The sequence below is a fragment of the Alosa pseudoharengus genome, unplaced genomic scaffold, assembly GCF_046254945.1.
Source record: "Alosa pseudoharengus isolate Yale_2024_CS ecotype anadromous, Long Island Sound unplaced genomic scaffold, YU_APseudo_1.1 YU_APseudo_1.1_scf_21, whole genome shotgun sequence".
Taxonomy (NCBI): Eukaryota; Metazoa; Chordata; class Actinopteri; order Clupeiformes; family Clupeidae; genus Alosa; species Alosa pseudoharengus.
This window is the reverse complement of record NW_027468674.1, coordinates 7,756,080-7,782,463: the sequence shown is the minus strand read 5'-3', so window position 1 is coordinate 7,782,463 and position 26,384 is coordinate 7,756,080. Positions and strand designations below refer to the sequence as shown.

The 26,384-nt window shown below is 42.0% G+C and overlaps 1 protein-coding gene across 1 annotated transcript in view; it reads right to left on the bottom strand.

Annotated features, from left to right (window-relative positions):
• LOC143138702 (uncharacterized) overlaps nt 1-5,528 on the bottom strand; it is a 35,008-nt gene extending 29,480 nt beyond the window's left edge. The window contains exons 1-4 of the mRNA XM_076299121.1: nt 5,271-5,528; nt 4,305-4,345; nt 3,857-3,919; nt 95-175 (exon numbers count right to left, since the gene is read on the bottom strand). Coding sequence (XP_076155236.1) covers nt 95-175; nt 3,857-3,919; nt 4,305-4,332 — 172 coding nt within the window. The 5' untranslated portion in view covers nt 4,333-4,345; nt 5,271-5,528. The remainder of the gene's footprint in view (nt 1-94; nt 176-3,856; nt 3,920-4,304; nt 4,346-5,270) is intronic.
• Between the last annotated feature and the right edge of the window lie 20,856 nt (nt 5,529-26,384).

Here is a 26,384-nt window from a genome sequence, read left to right as displayed (position 1 = left end):
TATCATTTTCCTACCTGCGTGTGAGTGTGTTGTATTTAAATTCCCTTGTACATATGTTGATTGATAGAGCACTGCCAATCCATAGAGCATTTACCTGCTTGTGAATGTGTTGTATTGTTCGCAGATGTTGATTCCAACTCTGGAGCTCTTGTGTTTCTGGATGAGTGTGTGTCACCTGTATGGATAGTAGCAAACACATTTGTGTGTGAATGTCTGAGGGGCGTTCAAATTTTTTTAAAAGAGATGGACGTTCAAGAGGAACATGTTTTCCTTGAATGGTTCAATTTTAAAGATTCTGTGGAATAATGTCCTCGTCAACATTAACCCTTAGTTAAGTGTCTATTTAGGCCTATGTCTGCGGAGAACGACCTCCTCCTTTGAAAGTGTTCACAATCAAACAAAGGCAAAGGTTCACAAACATCTCCAAACAGTTTTTTGTCTGCTTAGAGTTTGCCTTTGTTTGTGAATTTGAATGCACTTCAGTTTTGCCGGTACCTGAGAAGTGGTTGTGTGCTGATACATTTTTATTTACAAAACATAAAGCTTCATTTTATGACAATCACAATCTTGTTATCAAGTCTTGTCTTCAAACGCTATGTGATGGGTGGAATAAAGAACTATGACAGTTGGATTTAGCTCCAAACCCCCTTTAAACACTTTGGGCAAACCATGCAGTGAGTGAATTGTGTTGATGTGTCTCTTACATAATTAATAGCTACTAGTGCAGTGCCCGTTCAAACATGCTATTCCTGTAGCCCAATTACATGCCTGCAGGTAGGCCTGCTTTGAAAATAGAATAGGGAAAAACATAATTCCAGGTAAGCATTCAATAATGAATAGGCCTACAGATAATATAATAAATGTGAAGTGAGCAGAATTTAAGCATGGCTACATGTGACATTTTTTACAAATCAAAATTTCATAATCCTAACAGCTGCTTTGAGTCAAGGCTATATGCTTAGCCTATTGAATAACTTGATGATAGAGAAAACAAACCATTTTGTGGAATGATGCATCATATGGAATTTGCAACGGTGTGACTCAACAACAGTCTCTGGTGGCCTATAAGTGACATCACACTCTTTCTGCCACTCGTTGCTTGTCGCTGGTTATGCTTTGCATGTGTGGCATTCTGAGACGTTCTTTAATTCGGGACCATTATCGCTCGTTTCAATTTAGGACCTTGCAGTTGGAATTGTCGTTTGCTTATTCAACGTCTAAAGACAGTCCAAAGTAGCCTGGGCTATTCGAAGTGTCCGTTTATTGCACATCATTTTTTACGTCATTTTGAAGATTGAAGAGCCACTGCATACCTGTGTGTCTTGGCGTCAGTGTTGGGCAAGTTACTTCAAAATCGTAATGTACTATGCATTACTTATTACTGTCATTTCAAAGTAGTTTGTTACATTATAATATTACTGTCTCTGAATTGTAAGGCATTACACTACTATTGCATTACTTTTAAGTTACTTTCACCAAAATATCTAGAAATATGGATTTGCCATTCTAAATGCAGTTTATTACGCTCAATGCAGCTTGCTCTTCCAATGGAGGGAGATGTGGTTTAGCATAATGACTGAGCTAGGCTTAAGTGCTCATAATGCAATACAAGGAACAATCATAGTCAGAATTTTGTTAAAAACCGACAAAAGGTCAATTGTGATAGAAATACTGTAACTTTAAGGCCTAGGCCTACTCATTAAAATCAATAGAGAGCCTACTATATTGTAAATCAAAGCTTAAAGGAACCGTATGTAAGATTGTGGCCAAAACGGGTACTACAATCACTTTCAAATTACTGTAGAGCGGTGTATCCCCTTCCCCTCCCCTCTGACTGGCAGAGTTGGCAACCGGATGACGAAACACTACTGACTTTGTGATTAGTAGATAGGTGGAGGGTGGCGCATTAGGCCAAAACACAACATGACAACATCAACATCAGTTGAGGGCTCCAACTTCACTTTTTAAATGACAATATCCTGGCCAGACTACTGTTGTCAGTGATATAAGTATTTGAAATGAACATGATTTCTTAATGTCTAGTGACATATCAGGGCAATTTTATGATTAATTGAAATACAATTTTTACATACGGTTCCTTTAATAAAGACATGTCAAGATGGTGGCCTGCTGGCCATTTCGGTGCCCTAAGTGAGTGGCTTTGAGTGAGTGACATTTAAATGATAACTCAAACACCTAAAGTAAAATAAAAGGCCTATTATTTACAGACCATTACTGTGTATTTTTAAACATTAATTTCTGAAGAAATGCTGTTTTACTTATAAATGGTGCACTGTCACTTTAAGAGCATTGATCTTTACGTTGTCATAATGCCCTTTTGCCAGCTCTTGTTTACAAGCCTTATTTGTTTGAGTTACATTGATAGCACAATATTAACAATAATATGCACAATGTTAAGTTGTTTTAAGCAACCTTCATTGAAAATGGAAGTATGCAATGACATGTTGCTTCACATTTCGTTTTGCGAATACATGTGAATTATGAGCCTGGTATCCACCTAGCTATCTGAATGGAATGCGTTTCAGTCGACTCAGCATATCATGTGCTTCATGTAGCCTAAATGCTTGGAAAACGAATGATTGAAGACCCACCAATTCTAGTACTACGTGGTGATTGAGAGAAACCAAAAGGTATCAAACTTGCATGTAACATCGTGTTAGTGCATTTTGACATTGTAAACGTTATTGATGAAGAGTGAAACGCAGTTTGCAGTAAAGCTACTATTCATTGGTTACATTTGGGTGCCCAACGCAAAGTGTGTGATGCGCGTGGTGGGAGCGGTGGCACTGCCAGGCTACACAATCTTTTTCTGCATTTCTATCCCTTTATTCTCTTCAATTTAAGTTCACAGCCTAAAGCTGACATGCACAACAGCATAGTTTGTGTTTTATCAAGAATCAAAAAGATTAGCGTGGCACTACTTTAGATGTTTCATTAATTTACTTGTGCTATTTCGCGAGCTGAGAGATCTTTCGGTTTCGCAAGTGTACTAACTATTATGTTCTTCATAGCCTTGTCTCTGACAAGCTGAAAATAATGAGCGTAGGCTTATGTCCATACCGCAAATAGAGTCTGCCTGCAGTCTGCTGCAGCCACAGTCATATTCAACCAGTATCAGGAGATAACGTTCTACTATTTTGCGCGGATTTTTTCTCCTCTGTTGTTCTCCAATGGTGTTTGCGAATATGTATCAAAACAAAACAAGCGCTTAATTTTGGGTTAAACTGCATTGTAACGCGCGTTACTGAAGTTTGTACCGAGTAAATATTACCCAAATTTTTTTTGTAATGCCTTACATTACCGCGTTACCGCAAACAGCAATATATTACAGTAATTACATTACTTTTGTAACGCATTACTCCCAACACTGCTTGGCGTGTTGCAAAATCCGTGGAGTTCACTTTATTGTTTAGGTCAGACATGTTACGTTTTTACCCGTATAACTTACACTGATCCAGCTTAGCCAAAGCCCTGCTTCTATCCTCACTGGTAGCTTACAGTACAGTGGTGTGTGGGAGGGGGAGTGGCTAGCGGCGAAAGCCAATGTGCTTCTTTTACCGATATATTTAACGATATCTTTTGCATCAAATTTGGCTCTGCACTTACTCATGCCCATAGCAAGACACCTGCCAAGTTTGAAATCAGTCTGACAAACGGTCAGCGAGATATGCGTGCCACAGACAGACAGACAGACACACAGACACACAGCTATAGCTTCTTGCTTTATAGATAGATAGATAGATGGTCTATGGCCTATAGTCTTAGCATAAGCCTACCTCCTATGGTGGTGTGTGTTACTTACGATAAATAAGTATGTAACTCCTCCTCCACCTACCTGTATAGCTGCTGTGTGCTGATGTACTTCCTGCAGTCAGTGGAGGTTTGGAGGTGGGAGGGGCTAAAGGAGGAAGGGGGAGGAGAAACAGAGGAGGGAGGGACCAGGGGGAGTTAGCCTGATAATGTGTGAAGTTTTGGAGGAAATCTAATGACCCAGATCTGGATTTATCTTGTTAAAATGTTCTGTAACTCACGGTGCTCCACCTCTAGGTGCACTGGATCTGTATAATGATCATTGTCACTATAGTCTGCAGTTAAACACCAGTACACCCCAGCATCTTTTCTGATCAGATCATGTATGGTTGCAGTGATGTCTTTAGTTGTTGAGTCAAAGTATAGAGAATATCTCCCTTTTGTAAATTACTAATGTTCATTTTCTGTAGGACAACTGATTGGATTTTAATTTCTACATTAATATCACATGGGATGTCCACTCTTCCACTTACATAACCCCTCAGTGTCTGAAGGCAACATACCAAGCTCACTCCTAACAAATGGAGAGAAGAAAGGGAGAGAGAGAGAGAGACAGACAGACAGAGAGAGAGAGAGAGAGAGAGAGAGGCGGGGGTGAGAGAATGACTTGTAGAAGACCAATCAGCTGTATTGATTATCCATCACCATTTATGACAAGTAAGTATAAGTGAGTAAGACACATACTACATGACAATAAACTTTTTTTGCTGTTTTTCCCAATAGCTTAAACACATTTAAACCTTCCACCCTTTTATTTAAACTGTAAACACAAACCCCAAACCTCAAATTACATCCAGAAAACCTCTGTCCATGTCTCAACTACTTGGTCATCTTGCCCTTCAGCCACCGCCACCAGTTGGTCCCTGTACGAGGTACGAGGGTAGCTCCTTCTCCCAGCGGCATGTAGATTTACTTGCCATAAGATGGATTAGAGACAAGGATCTACGCCAAAGACTGTTACTATAGTCATTCTGGTCTAATGTTCAATGTCTAAGCTACACTCACACAGTAAACTTGTCACTTAGTCTTATCCTGTCTACTGAGTCTTTCTGGTAGAAATGCAATTCTCCTCCTGAGCTGCGTCTTGTGCTGCCTTACTATGTGAACAGGGAAACCAATTTTAGAGCCACAACCCGTTTTTTGTACCAATCAGTAAGTTTATCCATTTCTGTTCACATGTTGGGGGCCTATGCAAATTGATTCACACTTCACGATTTCTGATAAAGAAGCCTTCCCCTGAATAAAACATTCCAATTAGAATTTCCATTTACACTCAAACTAAGTTACACTCAAAGTTAACCAAAATTACCATACCACACAGGAAACTGCCACTTCTCTCTGTTCTCTCACTTCCTGTTTCTAAGGAAACTCATCCCTTCTTCTGGCGTAACTGAGCAGTAAGACCTAATGTCCAATATCACAGATGTGACATCACTCACCTGAGAGCAGGAGCAAGATGGAGGAGGTAAAGACCCTCATGCTGATCGAGATAAAAAACAATAAAGCTGGAGAAATGCCTGGTCTACAATTTAAGGACAGTTCTGTAAAATCACAAACTGACAAACTGTAAGTCTGGTACCTGTTTCTATAATCTAACCTATAGATACATTAACATAACTGAACATCTCTGAGCATGAATTCCTTGAAATAAATTACTTTCTAAAATGGTAAAACCCCAGAGTCCACCAGCAGCTCCAGTGTGTCTCTCTCCTAACCTCTGAGTCTTTAAAATGTGGCTTCCGTCTCTGAGTTTCACTTTAAACATACTGGGGGAGGTGTGTGTGTGTGTTTGTGTGGTGAATGTATTTTTGTGTGCGTGTGTATGTGTGTGTGTGTGTGTGTGTGTGTGTGTGTGTGTGCGTGTGACTTTTTTTTCACATACCCATAGTGGACGGGGCGTGGGGAAGGATATGCATATATATATGTACTATAACATATAGGCTATATATATATATATACAGCGGGGAAAATAAGTATTGAACACGTCAACATTTTTTTCAGTAAGCATACTTCCAATGAGGCTTTTTGCATGAAATTTTCACCAGACATTAGTATTAACTCAGATAATCCACCCATATAAAAAAATCCAAACATTAAAGTCCATAGGTAGAGTTATGTGCAATAAAGTGGAATGACACAGGAAAAAAGTATTGAACACGCCTGCTGAAATTTCTTAAATACTTTGTGGAAAAGCCTTTATTCGTAATGACAGCTTTAAGGCATTTCCTGTATGATGAAACTAATCAGTCACAGTATTCTGGTGTGAGTTTGGGCCCATTCTTTTAAACAGATAGTCCTTTAATATTGAAGATTTCAGGGATCCCTGTTGTGAATCCTGATCTTTAGTTAACTTCCAAAACTGTTCAATTGAATTAAAGTCAGGGCCTTGATTTCCTTTCTCTGAAACCAATTGAGAGTTTCCTTTGCTGAATGGTTTGGATCATTGTCCTGCTGGAAGGTCTAGCCATGTCTCATCCTCATCATCCTGGTATATGTAAAGATTCTTCCGGAACAAAATGACTCCATTCATCATTCCTTCAACTGTATGAAGTCTGCTAGTACCATGAGATGAAAAACACCCCACACCATGATGCCACCACCTCCAAACCTCACTGTTGGTAGGGTATTTTTAGGGTGATGCACAGTGCCATTTCTCCTCCAAATATGGTGTGTAGTATGACATCCGAAAAGTAAAATTTTTAACCAGAATACATTCTCTCAGTATTTCATAGGATTGTTCAAATGTTGTGTAGCAAACTTTCAACGAGCTTTGACATGTTTTTCTTCAGCAATAGAGTCATGCGGGATGAGCGTGCATAGAGGCCATGGCGGTGGAGTGCATTACCTATGATTTTCTCTGTAACAATTGTACCTGCTGCCTCCAAATCTTTCTGGAGCTTTCTCAGGGTCCTTGGCTCTTGGCTACTTGGCTACTGTTCTGACTATCCTTCTGACTTCCTGGTCAGAAATCTTGCAAGGAGATCCTGTGCATGGCCAGTTGATGATGTAGTGATGTTCCTTCTACTTGCAAATAATGGCTCCAATACTGCTTGCTGGATGATTCTGAAGTTTTGAAGTGCATCTGTAACCAGTTCCATTAATATGTTTGGCAACAATAAGGTTGCAAAGATCTTGGGAGAGCTTTTTGCTTTTACCCATCATGAAATGTTTCTTGTGTGACACCTTGCTAACAAAAACCTTTTTATAGCCCACCAGTATGTACTAACCCAGCTTATATCAATTTGTACAGATAGGAGGGATAATTTCTCTAACTACTTATAGATTCCAGTTTGTTCCTTGCCATTCTTTGCGTTTGTGTACTGCTTTTTCTTAGCGTGTTCAATACTTTTTCCCTGTGCCATTCCACTTTTTTACTCATAACACTACTTTTAGACATTAATGTTTGGATTTTTATATATCTGTGGATTACCTAAATTAATAGTAATGTCCGGTGAAAATTTCATGCGAATAGCCTCACTGGAAGAACACTTACTGAAAAAAATGTTGACGTGTTCAATACTTATTTTCCCCGCTGTATATGTATATATATAGTACATACAGTGCAAACATATTTTCCTCTAAGCGGCAGCCATGTTCCGGCCTCCATCTTTAGAATAGGGCCTACATTAGCCAAGGAGGAACATACCTGAAATTCTAGCTCTGCCTTTCGTGTTAGTCGGTCAGGTACCGAACGTCAGAGTTGTGCTCACGGCTGCCAGGGGATCAATCTTGTTGGCCAGAGTGAAAATGCGCCACCTACTGGCCACCCACCAACACCTTACATGACATAGCTTCCATGGAGAGTTAGAGTTTGTGTTTGTGCTCTCTCTCTATCTCTTCCCTTGAGGTCAGACATACATACAGTATATGCACTGGTATTTTCTATAAAAAGCTAAGCAATTATTTATCTGAACGTCTGAATGTTTCGAATTCAGAGTATTATGTATGGATATGACTTGGCCCAGTAGGGGACTGATAACCAGACTGGAGATATTTTTGAGCAAATGTACTGATCTGATCAGTCGATTGTATTAGAATTAAAATTATGCCATTGGCTACGTTTGGATTGCTAGGGGTAGTCGGGTCCAAGACGGCTGGTGTGAAATACATGTCTTCAGCTGCCGGATGGGTTGTAATCAAGTTTATGTTGTCTGGTCTGGGTTGAGTTTAGCTGCAGTAGTTGATGTTGTCAGGTCTGGGTTTAGTAGTTGATGTGGTCAGTTCTGGGTCCAGTAGTTGATATTGTCTGGTCTGGGTTCAGTAGTTGATGTTGTCAGGTCTGGGTTGAGTTTAGCTGCAGTAGTTGATGTTGTTGGGATAAATGTGTGGCACAATGAGGACAGAGACAGTGGTTTAGTCAGAATATAAATAATCTTTATGTATTTCTGCAAAGAGGGAGAATATCAGTGACCACCGGCCACTTACACAAACTCCAAAGAGCTTCAGCACAGTATCCCATTAATTATGACAGTACTATTTACATTTCGGTGGGGGGGTTACCACAACATTCATTCCTGCAGGCACCCCTGATTCGGTACCAATCTTTTCCCATCATACTTACATCTTTATTGTTTCTGGGACTTACACGTGTTGAAGTGGACCCTAATGAAGACAACACATTAACATTATTACATGAAATGTAAAAATGTAACACAGTTACTATGAGACTGTAAGAGCGCATTGATACACTGTAATTTCACTGGGATCACATTGGAAGTGGCAATGGCAGAGCGCATGCAATGCTCAGACCATCATCATTTGATAATGTGAAGAACGTTACTGCTCTGATTGGTCAGAATGTCTGAAGTGTTCCTAGGATACGTCAAACTGACACTGATGAGCCTCGTGTTACGTTCTGAGAGTAGAACCGAATCCAACACCAGTGTAAAGCTAGTGGTGCTAAGTGTTCTGCTGCAGAACCAGAACCATGTACAAACAATCTGCTGTTTCTCACTAGATCAGTGTGTTCCCCCCTAACAAAAATATGTGCTGCCATGCCTCCTAGTGCTTTCATTTGTGTGTGTGTGTGTGTGTGTGTGTGTGTGTGTTATAATATGTGTTATAATGCCCTACCTTTTTTTCCTTTCGCTCTGCTTCTCATGAACATGAAGGTTGAATGCAGCAAAGCAAAGCACAGCGCAACTGCTACCAGTCTCACAAAGACAAATGTAAGATGACCTGTAGAAGAAAACTACAGTGATACATGTTGTGGCTACTTACTGTAAAATAAATAAATAAATACATAAATGAATAAAGAAAGAAAGAAAGAAAGAAAGAAAGAAAGAAAGAAATGTGCAACTAGGTAGAATGACTAAGCAGGACAAGACAACATTTTAGGTCTTGCCTTGTTTGCAACAGATATACTGTCTAGTATTGTGTGTGTGTGTGTGTGTGTGTGTGTGTGTGTGTGTGCGCGTATATGTGTGTGTGTGTGTGTGTGTGTGTGTGTGTGTGTGTGTGCGCGTATATGTGTGTGTGTGTGTGTGTGTGTGTGTGTGTATGTATATGTGTGTGTGTGTGTGTGTGTGTGTGTGTGTGTGTGTGTGTGTGTGCGCGCGTATATGTGTGTGTGTGTGTGCGCGTATATGTGTGTGTGTGTGTGTATGTGTGTGCGCGTATGTGTGTGTATGTGTGTGTGTGTGTGTGCGCGTATGTGTGTGTGTGTGTGTGTGTGTGTGTGTGTGTACAGTGTGTGTGTGTGTGCGCGTATATGTGTGTGTGTGTGTGTGTGTGTGTACAGTGTGCGGGAAAAAAAATGCGAAAAATGTGAAAATCCGTTGCACACGGGTGGAGCCATAGGTCTATGTTTGCTTACATGAAACATAATACATAATATGTTTACAATATTTACATGAAACACCCCGATGGATCATCAATGGGCTACGCAAACTTCGATGAACTTGATAGTAAATAATCCACGGACCCCGACCACCAATGATGTGTCTTTTGACTGTTTAATTGAATCAACTTAGAATTACTCAACAACTTACATTGTTTCACAATCACATGGGCTATAGCCTATAAGACTGTACACAGAGCCAAACACCATGAACACCACAAACACCAGCCAAACATCTTGAATTTCCCCTTGGGGATCAATAAAGTATCTATCTATCTATCTATCTATCTATCTATATCTATCTATCTATCTATCTCTATCTATCTATCTCTCTATCTCTATCTCTATCTAACACATGCGATAAGAGCAGGCAGCGGCACCAACCATAAAACAATAAACAATAACATTATGGCATAAGCTAACTTAATGTGGCAATAGCCTATTATTTACAATAGGTTTCAGCTAGGACTATAGCACAACACAACCCTCTCACTGCCTGGAGAGACACAACGGCACATACTGTGCACAACACAATGATGCACATAGCCCTTCTCATAAGTAGGTGGCCTATCACATAACAGCAATCCTTAGGCCTACAACAACAGCAAATTTTAAATAAAAGCAGTTACCTAACAAAGAAGCGACCACAGCGGCCTGGGTTCAGCTGCTTTTGATTTTCGCGCCTCTAACGTGCAAGCAGGCACTTTTTTCATGAATCATGAACTCATGAACTTTATTTCTCTTATTTTACACATTTTAGGAAAACCATGGCCAAAATATAATTTATTTGTCAATCATATCAATATTTTATAGAGAGAGAGAGAGAGAGAGAGAGATGGAGATGGGGGGGGGGGGGGTATGAGGAAGCACAAGGAAGTCAATCCATAGAGCATTTTCCTACCTGCTTCTGAATGTGTTGAAATCCCATATTGAAAAGAGATGAATGTTCAAGGTGAACATGTTTTCTTGAATTGTGCAATTTCAATTATTTGTGTAAACATTTCATATCAGCTGTAACCCTTTGTGTTTGAAGACTACATCCTCCGACTATGTGCAAGTGTTCACAATCAAACAAAGGCACACATTCACAAGCCTTTGTTTGTGAATTTGAATGCACCTCGATTTGCAGGTACAGAAGAGGTTGTGTGGTAATGTGTGGTAATACATGATTTTTACATAACAAATAACTTTCATTATTATACAAATTATGAATTTTATTATACATTTTATGACGTCCACAATCACACTGACAAATTGTGCTATGTGAAGAACATATGGACTGGATTGTGCTATGTGAAGAACAGTGTAAAGACCTACAACAGCTGGAGATACCCAAACCCCCTTTACACACTGTGGGCAACCCATGCAGGGAGTGAGTTACCTGAAGATTTATGATGTGGTGTGTGTGTGTGTGTGTGTGTGTGTGTGTGTGTGTCTCCACCTACCTGTAGCACTGTGGGCTATATTTTGGGGCACCAGCGCATGGCGTACAGTTCGTTTTTCAGTCGCGCGAAGTTGAATTCGGTATTTTGCACCTTTATTTTTTAAGCATTGCGCCCAGGGGTGTGGCAATTAACAACCTAGGGCGGGCCCTGGCGCATTGTCTAAAAATCGCTATCATACACCACCTAAACCTGGTCAGAAGTCAATGGCGAGTTGTTCATATGCTATTTTAAGAGCGCATGTCAACAGTCATATTGGCAGGTGCACGCACCATCATTCTATCATTCATGAACGCACACCAGCGCACGTCCATGCAAAGCATTACAAATTGCACGATTACAATGGTAAACATAATTAGAATAAAGATATTACGAAATACTGTACATCTCATGATGAGTAGTTATTCACCATCATTTGCAAATTGGTAATGACGGTTAAAAGTGATTAGGGGAGAGGCGAGAGACACGTATGGAGCACAGCTGAAGACGCACTGTCACGAGATATAAGCAACTCCTCTGCAGGATAAATGTTGTTTTATTCAGTCATTTGAGCAACATTAGGGTAAGTGTTGCTTTTTCCAGCCTATGTTTTCGATGGTAACCCATTGTCAGTCAATAGTGAAAGTAACTGCATATAACTGTCTTGTCGTTGACTGACTCCTTGGTGAAGTTAGTTTCACTTTGCCAATGAGTTCAAATAATAGACGAGTGCAAATGCGTGAAGGCTATGCTAAGTTTTAGTAAAGCATGGTTTAAGAATGACTATTCCATACGGTCTCGCAAGCAGCCTCCTTCAAATGCGCCGTTGAATGCCAAAATACCGATGCATTTATTTGACATATGTGTGTGAATTAAATTATATTTCATACATTATACAATATTGCAAAACAGCCTAAGCCTACGGTACAAAAAACAAAGTTTTAGAAGAGCAAAGTAGCCTATGTAGGCTGAACCATAGAGAGGGCTATAAAGGCTTTAATATGAAGTTATAGATTTGACTACATAGTTAGCCTACTTGATGATAATATATTTTTATAATATACAGTATACAGTATTACTGTAGAAGACTCTACCCATGTCCTACTCAGAGCATTTTAATGGCTGGCTGATTAGTCCTGGGACTAATCCCCCACACTTACCTACACCCCTATCTGTCTTGTTCTTTCTTATTGTCCTGTCATATGTCACTATGCCTGCATGATGAATTTGCCCCTGGAGGATACAGTATTTTGAACATAATTTAATTTAATATAAGTGTTTTCTGGGAGCCCCCTGGGCATAAAAAAAAAAAAGGTTTGGTTCCTGTTGGTTGTCAGTTGAGGCCATGGGTCGGTAGGGAATTTTTTTTTTTTGTTTTTTTCCAGTGGCAGTAAGGGATAGGTAGAAAATCAATCCCACCAGGATTCCGCGAGGTTTTTTGAGACTGTTGCGACCTAAAATGCCTGGATGGAAGTTGCGGTGATTTTAGCTGTTTCTTGTGGAGAAATTGCGGGAGGAAGTGAAAATTGCAAGAATAGTTTAAATTTAGGGCAATTAAGGTTAGTAAGACCAAAATCACACTGATAATCTTGATGCTTATTAAAAAGGATAATCAAAGGTAAACAGTAAGGATTACAGAAAATCAAAGTAGGCCTACTTTATTTGTGAAAATGCTTTGACTGAGGTAATTCACAAAGCATTATAGTAGAACTGTCCAAAAAAGACAGTCACCTAAAGAGATGGCATCATGTCATATGTTTCAATACATTCATATATTTTGTAATTCATATTAAGTTCATATCTTTTTAATAATTCATAGTCTGTGGCCTGCATAATTACTAATATCCAAGTAAGTATCTAGTAATTTCATATTGATTTAAACTATTTGACTACACTTCTGTTTAATGTCATTACATTGGTGGTGTACGTCTAATTGATTGCCTGCCCCTTTAAGGACGTGAGAGTAGCCTAATTACATTTCTGAGTGGATTGGAAGGCTTGCATCTCACTGTGTTCGGCTACGAGTGTAAATCACTTTTTGCATAGTGCATTACCATATGTGGATGCAAGTGGGAATGTCTTCTATGTCATTAGTTAAAATAAATGTTAAAAAAAACAACTCGAATGAAATCATTCTTGGATCATAGAAGAGGTAAATGTCTTGCAATTTTATTAATTTTTATGATTTTGGTAGCACTACTCAAACTAAGCCCACAAGCTAGCAAACATAAGCTTGACATAAACATGACATAAGCTAAAAGGACATATCCAGGTAAACGTTTGCCAATGGGTTGCATAGCCTACTCAAATGTCAGTAAAACAAGTAGGCCTTAATTAACTTACTTTCATAGCCTAGGTAGGTTAGCAACACCAGGTTGAGAGATGCAAGTAAGCAGATCGTTAACGTTAGCCTTCTATTTATTGTCATCAAAACTGCAGAGGAACAAACACTTAGGGCAGTCTTTGGTGTCATATGCAGAAGGTGCAGAAGTAAGTGTGCCATCTGGCTCAATATTCTGCGCGAGGGACTGTTGCGGTAGGTGACATTTCACAGTGAAACTACGATGACAAATTTGCGAAAAAGTTGCGGTGTTTGGACAAAATTGCGAGTGCCTTCGACGAAAACAATCGTCTTCGTGAACTGTGCATAGGCTACTTTGTAACAGAGAGAATACGCTCATCCCTATACATAACGCAAGGGGTAATTAATGTAATTATAGTTCGCCTTTTATTTGTGGATTTATTTAATGTAGCCTAGACTATTTAGTGTTATTTCTTCCCCAAGCTCATAAAATAAATTTGGGTCGCACATAAATTGACAGGGTCGGTCGGAAACCGGAACCCAAGATTTTTTTTTTTTTATGCCCTGTCAATGTTAGGCCCTAGAATCATCCTAGACATCTCAGTCATCTGGAATGTCAGTAGGTGGTATCAGATTGGTAAGAGAGTATGTGTTGATTTCAGAATTCTGATTGGTTGATGGTGTCTGTTGGTGGCATCGGATTGGTTGCAAGAGTATGTTGTCATTAACTGGTTACAGTTGATTCCATTGGGGAGAAGCTTGCATCCTACTTCAACTGTTGTTTACTATGGTTGTTAAAGTTTCCAAAGTTACCGTCAAAAGAGCATATAACAGTGATCAAGCTTTACCAGTTCTAGGTGTCCCAATATACAGAATTAATAGCCACCATGTCAGCAAATAATATTTCTTGTCTCTGGGGGATTAAGGGGAGTTAACCTGATCATTTGTGTAATTTTAAGGGGAGTTAACCTGATCATTTGTGAAGTTTTAAGAGGAACAGTTTTGGTGACACATAACTGGATTTATCTTGTTAAAAAATGTTTTGTAACTCACGGTGCTCCACCTCCAGATGCACTGGATCTGTATAATGTCCATCGTCACTATATCCTGCAGTTACACACCAGTACACCCCAGCATCTTCTGTGATCAGATCATGTATGGTTCCAGTGAAGACTTTAGCATGTAAGTCATAGTATAGAGAATATCTCCCTTTTGTCAGGTAACTCCTCCTCCACCTACCTGTGTCTATACCTCCTATGGTGGTGTGTGTTTCTAACGATAAATACGTATGTCAGGTAACGCTACCTACCTGTATAGCTGCTGTGTGCTGATGTACTTCCTGCAGTCAGCGGAGGTTTGTAGGTGGGATGGGCTAAATGAGGAAGGGGGAGGAGAAACACATGAGGGAGGGGACCAGGGGGAGTTAGCCTGATAATGTGTGCTAAAGTTTTGGAGGAAATATAATGACCCAGAACTGGATTGATCTTGTTAAAATGTTCTGTAACTCACGGTGCTCCACCTCCAAGTAGACTGGATCTGTATATTCATAATGGTAAACTTCATATCCTGCAGCTAAACACCAGTACACCCCAGCATCTTCTCTGATCAGATCATGTATGGTTGCAGTGATGTCTTTAGTTGTTGAGTCAAAGTATAGAGAATATCTCCCTTTTGTAAATGTCTCACCATCCTTATTTGACTCAGTGAGGGTGACATTCCTACTAAAATCCATTTTCTCTAGGAGAACTAATTGGATTTCAATTTCTATATTAATATCACATGGGATGTTCACTCTTCCACTTACATAACCCCTCAGTGTCTGAAGGCAACATACCAAACTCACTCCTAACAAATGGAGAGAAGAAAGGGAGAGAGAGGGAGAGAGAGAGAGAGAGATGATAGAATTACCGGTAGAAGACAAATCACCAGATCATTTACATTTTTAATTTCAGCTGTAATGATTATCCAACACAATATATGACAAGCATCTAAAACACATAAATTAATGTCAAGGTTTGAACAATGTTTAAGACTGACAAGTACAAGTACAAGCATTGCAATAACACTTGACTCCTGTTGAGCAAGACATGTGGTACATGCCAATAAAGTTTGTTTAACTGCTTGAACCCCCCCCCCCCCACACACACACACACACACACATTACATGCCACCCAATATCTGCAACCTGTGACACAAACAGCCAAATTCCAGCAACAGATCTGCAAACCTAATACGCTAATTCTAAGCATTTGATTCAATATCCAGTTTAGTAAAATATGTTTTGCAAAATATTATATACAGGAAGGATACAATGATCCGATCATTTTTATTAAGGCACTGCCCTTCAGAATGCAAGATGTGAAAAGTTTAACCATGTGAATAGTTGTGTTTACCATTTTATTTGAATATTTCAATTATTGGACAAATAAAACATTAATTATGATCAACAAAACGATCATAAACTGGCAAAAACAAGAGGATGAGGAAGAAATGCAGACATTCCATCTTCAAAGACACAGTCCCACCAACTGACACTCAAACTGACCAGACCACAGAGGAAGCTGCCACTCCTCTCTGTTCTCTCACTTCCTGTTTCTCAGGACAGTCGTTCCCTCTTCTGATGCAATACGACCTAATGTCCAATAATATTACAAATGTGACATCACTCACCTGAGAGCAGGAGCAAGATGGAGGTGAAGACCCTCATTGAGATAAAAAAAAACTTTTTGTTTTTTTTTGATGAAAATAACACTGTCTGACCTACAATGCCAAGACACTCTGTAACTCTGATTCCTGTACTATTACCTAACCGAAAGTTGCGTTAACACGACTGAGCATCTCTTAATTCCTTTGAGATCTTTTGTAAGATAATACAACCCAGAGTCCATCAACTGTTGCAGTTTGTGGCGTCACTGTCCTAATGTCTTTAAAGTTTAGAGTCTTTAAAATATTGCTTCCGTATGTGTGAGTTTGACTTTGCACTTAGTAGGGGAAGGGGTGTGTGTGCGTGCGTGCGTGTGTTTGAGGTTTCTTCAATTGGTCTCAATAACACACAGAGGAGGAGCCTGATAATGACTTCCTGTTTCTTGTAGTCCTTTAGTCAGTCTAGAAACTTCCCTTGCAATCTTCAACATGTGCATCACATAGCATACAAATAATCTGTTTAATTCAAATAAGATTATTTGATTTGGGGCCCAAAAGGTAGTTCTACCATGCTTCTGATTGGCCAGTCTTGTGCTTCATGGGAGAGGATCATGTAAAGAGAGGGAGGAATCACCGGAGCACACAAATGTGGATGTTTGTTATTTGTATTTTGGTGCAGCAAAATAAAAACGAAAAAACGTTTTGATGGGTATTACCAAAGTCCTTTTAGGCAAGTGCCTCCACTCGGCGGCCATATTGCAACGCTTTTTGGGCATCTATTTCGGCAGAAATGCGCGTGCGCAAGGCTTCACGACACCAATCTTGTTCCAGCGGCGAGAGCATAACACCACATGATTGGCTCAATGAATTCACATGTCGACGTTTTGCCGCGGAAGGAGTGGGATATGTGTAGACAACTGCCATATTGGCGTTACAAACTAACCCATGCATTTCTATGGAGGATTTTTTGAGTGCTGTGTCTCCTCATTAGAAAGTCTCTGCTAAAGCTCAGGGTGGAGGACAACATTAGATCAGCTGGAACCTAAACTGAAGAATGTTGTGGCGAAATTCTTACCTGAAAATGTTTTGAGGCCCATGTACATCTTTAGTCACAACTTTGATCAAATGTACAAGACAGAATTCAATCAATGTACAAGAAAGCATTTCCTTTTTTTAATATCATGTTTCAGTTCTGTTTATATGTGGGTCTACAACAATGTAATGCAAATTCATAAAACATCATCATCAGAGTCCAGTGAGTCTGTGTGCTCGGGTGATCCCTCCCTCTCTTCACAGGTGATTTAGACCAGTGGAACACTTGGACATGTAGCAATGATATCTGCCTGATTGTTGCAAAGCACACCTGATTATTATTGTGTTTTGTTTTTATTATTGCTTATACACTAAAATGAAAAGTATTACACAGTTATCAAAATACATGTCGGGATGGAAACATCAGCCCAGATTACATTAATACACAGGATTAGATGTTAAAATTCTTTAACTTTCTGGCCCTGATCCACTCCTTCGACCTCAAACTGGTTCAAAGCCCACCGACACACAAAGCTGGCAAAGAGCTTGACTTGATCTTCACTCGGAACTGCAGCACAGACACCCTCACGGTGACGCCTCTCCATCTTTCTGACCACTTCTTCATCCGGTTCAACGTCAGCCTGACAGAACAGCCTCCGGCTCCTCAGCCGATGGTCACGTTCCGCCGCAACATCCGGAACCTGTCTCCAACGCACTTTTCCTCTGTGGTTGCCTCCGGTCTACCTCCACTCAACACCTTCTCCTCTCTGGAGGTTAATGAGGCCACAGACTCGCTCTGCTCCACACTGAGCTCGTGTCTAGACGAGCTGTGCCCTCTTACCACAAGGCCAGCTCGATCCAAACACTCTCATCCATGGCTAAATGATACCCTCCGATCGCAGCGCACCAGACTCAGAGCCGCGGAGAGGAAATGGCACAAATCCAAACTAACTGATGACCTCAAAAACTACCAGACACTCCTGGCCTCCTTCTCAGCCAGCATCACTGCTGCTAAGACGGCTTTCTACAATGACAAAATCAACAGTGCTACAGACACTCGAAAACTTTTTTCAACCTTCAAATCGCTACTCAACCCTCAGATGCCTCCTCCTCCATCCAGCCTTACTGCAGATACCCTCGCCTCATTTTTTACAAACAAAGTGGCGGCAATCAGCGGTCAATTCTCTACATGCCCACTCAACGCATCGGACTCAGATACCGCACTCCTACAACCTCTAGGGACTGCTAGATCATCTTTTTCAGCATTCACGCCTCTCTCCGAGAATGAAGTATCTAGACTCCTGACATGCAGCCGTCCTACCACATGCTCGCTGGACCCTATACCTACGAGCCTACTTCAGTCCATCAGCCCGACCATCGCACCAGCTATCACACACGTGATCAATGCATCGCTAACCTCCGGCACATTTCCAACAGCGTTCAAAACGGCCCGGGTAACACCGTTACTTAAGAAAGCTTCTCTCAACCCTGCTCAAGTCGAGAACTACCGCCCTGTCTCACTCCTGCCTTTCTTATCCAAAGGCATTGAACGAGCAGTCTCCAAACAGGTCTCTGACTTCCTTTCACAGAACAACCTTCTGGATCCAAATCAGTCTGGGTTCAAAAGCGGCCACTCTACCGAAACGGCTCTGCTGTCTGTAACAGAAGCCTTAAAAGAAGCCAGGGCGACCGCTCGGTCATCAGTACTCATTCTGCTTGACTTATCGGCTGCCTTTGACACGGTTAATCACCGCATCCTTCTCTCTATACTCGCTAACATGGGAATCTCCGGTTCTGCTCTCTCCTGGTTTGAATCCTACCTCACAGGACGCTCGTTTAACGTATCATGGCTTGGTCAGCTATCTGCACCTCACCATCTCACCACAGGGGTCCCCCAGGGCTCAGTACTGGGCCCCCTTCTCTTTGCTATCTACACCACCTCCTTGGGACAGATTATCCGTTCGCATGGCTTCTCATACCACTGCTATGCAGACGACACACAGCTCTATCTGTCCTTTCCACCTGATGACCCCTTGGTTTCAGCACGGATCTCGGATTGCCTCTCAGACATAGCTACATGGATGAAGGCACACCACCTCCAGCTGAACCTCTCAAAGACTGAACTGCTGGTCCTCCCAGCTAAACCTACCATACACCACGACATCAACATCAAATTTGACTCTCTGTCTGTTTCACCTACCAGGACTGCAAGAAATCTAGGAGTTGTTCTCGACAACCAACTAAACTTCTCAGATCATGTTGCCTCAGTCGCCCGGTCATGCCGCTTCGCACTCTACAATATACGGAAAATCAGGACTTACTTAACTCAAGATGCCACCCAACTTCTGGTTCAGGCAATAGTCATCTCACGACTCGACTACTGCAACGCCCTCCTGACAGGTCTCCCAGCCTGCGCAGTGAAACCACTTCAGATGATCCAGAACGCGGCAGCGCGCCTGGTCTACAACCAACCCAAGAGGGCACATGTTACCCCGCTACTCATCCAGCTACATTGGCTACCTATGGCGGCCCGCATCAAATTCAAGGCTCTAACGCTTGCCTACAAAGTAGTCTCCGGTTCTGCTCCCACCTACTTGAATGCCTTCATACAGACATACGCTACGTCCAGACCGCTGCGCTCCTCAGACGAACGACGTCTAGCTCTACCTCCGGTACGCTCAGGCCAATCAAAACTTTTCTCATCTGTTGTTCCTCGCTGGTGGAACACACTGCCAGTTCCTACAAGGGCAGGGACATCCCTCTCCATTTTCAAAAAACTCCTGAAGACCCAGCTCTTTAGAGAACATCTCCTCTCATAGCAACACTTACAACAAGTCTTGCTGATCCTAGCACTCACCAGCCGTCTTAAACTGACACGTAACTGTTAAAAACAGCACTCACTGATGCACTTATTCTTACTGTACTCTAATGTTTTTTTAAATTGTCCTAATATTGTTGAGAATTGCTCTAAACTTAAACTGTTTACCATGTTGTTAGTCGCTTTGGCTAAAAATGCGTCAGCCAAATGTAATGTAATGTAATGTAATGTAAAATCCCTTGTGCCAAAATCCAAGGTAAAAACACATTCAGAAGCCCCTGCTCAAGTTTAACTTTAAAAAGCACACTACCCACAAATCCGCCAACAAATGGTCACAAGCACAATACAAATGGCCTATCCAACAGCAGTAGCCTATATAGTATGCGGCATGTCATTGGGGTTATCAAGTGGGCACCCTCATTCACCGATGTTTCGTTAAGTTAGGCCCACGACACCTCATGAAGGCTTAACAGTGAAACCAGCGTCCTGGAGACACTCCCCTCCATGCTGCCACCATATTACCACATTGAAATATCCAATACCCAAAATACTCTTAACCAGCCTAGGCATGGTCAAGGTTGGCTAGGTTGGTCCGTCCCGTTGATGTGGACTGAACCATAACCATAAAAAACCTTGGCCAACCAACCATCACCCTAGGCACAGCCCATCACAAACACAAAACAAATTAGCCAGTTAGCTTAGCCCGTTAGCTTAGGCCCCATCCCAAACACAAAACAAATTAGCCAGCAGTTAGCAGTTAGCTTACGCCCCATGCTGCCACCATATTACCACAACAAGCATCCACATACCCTTAACCAACCTAGGCATGGTCTAAGTTGGCTAGGTCGGTCCGTCCCGTTGATGCGGACTGAACCATAAACCATAAAAGAACCTTAGCCAAGTACCATCAACCTAGGCACAGTCCATCACAAACACAAAACAAATGAGCCAGTTAGCTTACCTTAGCTTGCTCCCCAGGAAGGGTAACTTCTCCTTACCCACAACCAAAACAAATGAGCCAGTTAGCATACCTTAGCTTGCGCCCCAGGAAGGGTAACTTCTCCTTACCCACAACCATTCGCTTGCCCGTTCTGCTGCTAAAGATATGTTACTAACCACCTGCCTTAGACTTCGACCACAAATGCCCAATTCAGACAGCAAGCCAATAGCAGATCTGGCCACAAACCCACGTGCACCGATTTCAATAGGCCTTAAACGTGCACTCCAACCTCGCTTAGCTGCCTCCTCTGCTATTTCAGTGTATTTAGCTCTCTTCAGCTCATTGGCCACTTCCACTCTGTCTTCCCAAGGAACAGTGAGTTCAATGAAGTAAACTATCTTCTCTGAATCCGACCATAGAATTACGTCGGGACGTAGCTTAGTACTCACTATATGTGGAGGTACCGCCATCTGCTGGCCAAGATCAACCTTCATTTCCCAGCCCGCCCCATTTTTCAACTGGCCGGTTTTACACCTGGCCTTCGCGGAACAAGATTTATCCCCCTGACGTACAAAGTTAATTTGCCTTACCCCTTTACTAGCTGCTAATGAATTGACTTCTCTTCTTTTATCCTCTATTGCCGCTGCCACACATTTCAATACCTGGTTATGACGCCACGTATACCGCCCCTGGGTGAGACTTACCTTGCATCCTGATAGGATATGGTGGAGACTGCCCACACACGAGCAAAGTATGCATTTATCATCCTCACCAAACCATTGACTTAAATTCTTGGGAGATGGGAGCACATCATATGTAGCACCTAACATAAATCTGATCTTACCAGCTTCCATGCCCCATAGATCTTTCCATTTAATCCGTCTTTTTTCCACCCCTTCCCAGTTCACCCACTGCCCTTGTTTTGCCTGCGACACTGCCTTAGTACATCTTACAGCCTCCTCCTGTCTATGCATTTCCTCCACTACCATTTTCCTCTTTTCTCCTGCAGAAGCCTTACTCCACAAGGGTTTACTTGCACCCACCCCTAGACCCCCCCACCCGTGCTGCACATGGCCCATTATATCCCTATGCTTCAATGCTGATTGAGCTTGCTTAACTGCTTGCTCTGGGTTCCACTTCCTCCCTGCATTAACTGTGGGTGCAACTTTCCTCACCACTGGGTCCTTGAACTGAGTAAGAGTCAATTCCAATCTAGCCTTAGCACACTTAAATTCCTCTGTCAGACTAGATATTGGCAACTCTACAATACCCTTCCCATACAAGGCTACACTGCTTAAGCGAGCCATTTTCTGACAAAGGAGTTGATCATTTTTTCCAACCTCTCTACCTTTGACAGAGGAACTTCATAAACTGTCAATGGCCACATTAGCCGAGGCAACAAACCAAACTGCAAGCACCACAGCTTGAGCTTACCTGGCAGCCCCGACTTGTCAATTTTTGCAATACCTTGCCTAGTGACCTGTCTCAAGTCTTCAACCTGTGATTTATCACTAAGGCTTGCATCATACCACCTTCCCAGACTCTTCACTGGTTTCTCCAGAACTGTGGGAATCACCTCCTTATTTATAGCAAACTTCTTTTCTGTTACCTTCCCTTTAATAATTGAGAGACTCCTAGACTTACTTGGTTTCACCTTCATTCTGGCCCATTGCAGATTACTATTTAACTTACCCAGCAACCTGTTGGTGCATGGAACGGTTGTCGTCAAGGTTGTCATGTCGTCCATGAAAGCCCGAATCGGGGGGAGGCGTGGCCCTCCCTGCAACTTCTCCCCACCCACTACCCATTTTGAGGCCCTAATGATGACCTCCATTGCCATTGTAAAAGCAAGTGGGGAGATGGTACATCCGGCCATGATTCCTATCTCAAGTTGTTGCCAACCTGTGGTGTAATCAGCTGTAGTAAAACATAATTGAATATCCAGAAAGTATGCTTTTACTAGGCTTTTAATGCTACCTGGGATTCTGAAATAATCAAAGGCCTCCCACAACAGACTATGCGGCACAGACCCAAAAGCATTAGCCAAATCCAAGAACACAACGTACAGGTCTCTCTTCTTGAATTTGGTGCCAAATCATGCTGGTATGCTCTAAGCACCCGGAGAAGCCAGGAATTCCAGCTTTTTGCAACGTGGTATCAATTAGTTTATTCCTTTCAAGGTAATTTCTCAGTCTCCGTGCCACCACACTGAAGAAAACCTTCCCTTCAACATTCAGTAGACTAATTGGCCTAAATTGATTAATCTCCACTGCGTCCTTTTCTTTGGGAATAAATATTCCCCCAGCCCTCCGCCAAGCCTTGGGAATACTCTGCTTTTTCCAAACTATCTTCATTAATTGCCATAAAAATCTTAAAACATCTGGTGCACTCTTATACAACCAGTAGGGCACTCCATTAGGTCCCGGGGCTGAAGAGGCCCTTGCACGTTTTATTACTTCTTGCACCTCTTTCCACCTTGGTGGACTATCGTCGCATTGGCTACTTAATTCACCAATAGGTGGGATATCAGCAGGAAGTACCATCTCCCTGAACCTCTCCCTATCTTTGTGCACTCCCTCTAAATACTCCTCAAGCTTCTGCTTAGGTTCCAAAAGACTACCACTCTTCTGCATTACGAATAAAGACTTAACAAACTTAAATGGGTCTTTATAGAATGCTAGTCGGGCTCGTGATTTCTTCTTCCTATTTTTCCAATATTTTCAGCTCTTCTTAGCACTACCAACCTCTCCCTCACATCTGCCTGTAGACAGTCAATACCTTCCTTCTCATCATCTGTAGCTTTTCTCCACTGCTTCTTAAGCTGCCTCCTCTCCTTGATAAGTTTATCTATCTCCTGCTGGCGCCTAGATTTAACTACCTCATGTTGCCGTTTTGTCCTTCTCTCAATAGTCCCAAATCTTTCCTTACCATAGCTATAAATAATGTCTCTCATTTTCTCTAATTTGCTTTCAGCCGTCCCCTTGAGCTGACCCAGGATACTGACCAAATCACTATTAACATCTTCCCACATTCTACATTCTGCTGCGCCTGGCCATCTAACCCCAGGCCTATGACCATTAATCTTCTCCCTCCTTGGCTGACTGGCCTCTCTTTCTGCCTCAGTGCTAGAACTTACCTCAACAACAGGGGTACTGATGTCCTGCGAACTGTGGGTTTCTTCCTGTCGCTGAACTTCAACCGACTGACTTGATGCACTTCTTAAGAAATAGCTATCAATGCGGGGACCCTGTGTTCCCTCTACCAAGCACTTCTTTTTCCCTTGATGAATTTTCAGGCCCTTTAGACTTGTAACCTTCTGCCAACCACACACACACATCTGCAGCTTTTTCTCAGTTTTCTCTGAACTAGTGGCTTCCACAAACATGTTTTCCTTACTCGTAATCAAATTCGTTCCAGGGTCAGTAACCATGTCTATCACAAGTGAGTCATCTTCCGCCCCTGCTCTCGCTGACTCTAGGGGTATTTTTTCATTATGTCGTACTGTAGCTTAGTAGGGTGCAGCCCATAGCTTAGTGAAGCCTGGGCTACTGCCACAATGAGCTGCTAACCCATTGTAGCCCCGGCGGGGTCTATTCCCTCCTGTCAGCCGTCTTTCCGTGCTGTCACAAGGTCTTTCCCTAGTTGCCAGCTGCCCTATTCACAGCAGTCACTAGCCTACGCTAGCTTCAGCATTACATTAATACACAGGATTAGATGTTAAAATCCCTTGTGCCAAAATCCAAGGTAAAAACACATTCAGAAGCCCCTGCTCAAGTTTAACTTTAAAAAGCACACTACCCACAAATCCGCCAACAAATGGTCACAAGCACAATACAAATGGCCTATCCAACAGCAGTAGCCTATATAGTATGCGGCATGTCATTGGGGTTATCAAGTGGGCACCCTCATTCACCGATGTTTCGTTAAGTTAGGCCCACGACACCTCATGAAGGCTTAACAGTGAAACCAGCGTCCTGGAGACACTCCCCTCCATGCTGCCACCATATTACCACATTGAAATATCCAATACCAAAAATACTCTTAACCAGCCCAGGCATGGTCAAGGTTGGCTAGGTTGGTCCGTCCCGTTGATGTGGACTGAACCATAACCATAAAAAACCTTGGCCAACCAACCATCACCCTAGGCACAGCCCATCACAAACACAAAACAAATTAGCCAGTTAGCTTAGCCCATTAGCTTAGGCCCCATCCCAAACACAAAACAAATTAGCCAGCAGTTAGCAGTTAGCTTACGCCCCATGCTGCCACCATATTACCACAACAAGCATCCAAATACCCTTAACCAACCTAGGCATGGTCTAAGTTGGCTAGGTCGGTCCGTCCCGTTGATGCGGACTGAACCATAAACCATAAAAGAACCTTAGCCAAGTACCATCAACCTAGGCACAGTCCATCACAAACACAAAACAAATGAGCCAGTTAGCTTACCTTAGCTTGCGCCCCAGGAAGGGTAACTTCTCCTTACCCACGACCAAAACAAATGAGCCAGTTAGCTTACCTTAGCTTGCGCCCCAGGAAGGGTAACTTCTCCTTACCCACGACCAAAACAAATGAGCCAGTTAGCTTACCTTAGCTTGCGCCCCAGGAAGGGTAACTTCTCCTTGCCCACAACCATTCGCTTGCCCGTTCTGCTGCTAAAGACATGTTACTAACCACCTGCCTTAGACTTCGACCACAAATGCCCAATTCAGATCTTCTAAACATTAAGCATATTGTCAGCCTCACACTTTTTGCAAAACACTTCACACGGTGATTTGCTAAACACTTCACACATTTCTCTGTTAGACACAGAAATCTCAAAAAAATACATCATCTTTTCAAAATACTGTTTTTCAAAATACCCAATTGATCAAAAGCCTACACACAAATCCACCTGCTGCTCAAACAAAATGCAAAATGCCTCCTATTTTCTGCAAAATTAAACACTGTAAAATATCATAAACACATCTCAAAAGCAAGCAACAGCTATCAGACCTAAGCACTACAAGGCAACAGGTGACTTTGTGGTGACTGAGGAGAGAGAGAGAGAGAATATTTGAGCTCTTCCTCTCTCTGAGGTTAGATCTATCTATATATGTATAAATAAGTACTACAATGCAACAGGTGACTATCAACCAACATTGCAATGAGAGGAAGATGAAGAGGAAGAGTGCGGATGAGAGGGGGAGGCCATTCGGTTGTTAAGTCCGGCGTCACAAGCCCATCAGCTTTTTGGTCAAAAAAACGTTAACTGGGGCAGCCAGCCAGTTTTTGCAACTTAAAAACCTTGTCAACATCACCTCCGTTTTATTGAGACTAAAACAAAACCGGTTTAACATTAACAGAGCAATTACTATAGCTGTGCAGCCAGATGATATAATCAAGGGTTACGTGCAGGCTTCTGCGAAAAATACGATTTTATTAGGTTGAGGCAACAAGTGAGTAGTAGGATGACAATGTTCTTAAAGGCTACTCTGAATAGCGAAAAAAACCCATTTATTTTACTGTCTATGGAGAAAACCGAGCGGCTTTGAAAGCCATTGGACCCCTAAACAGAT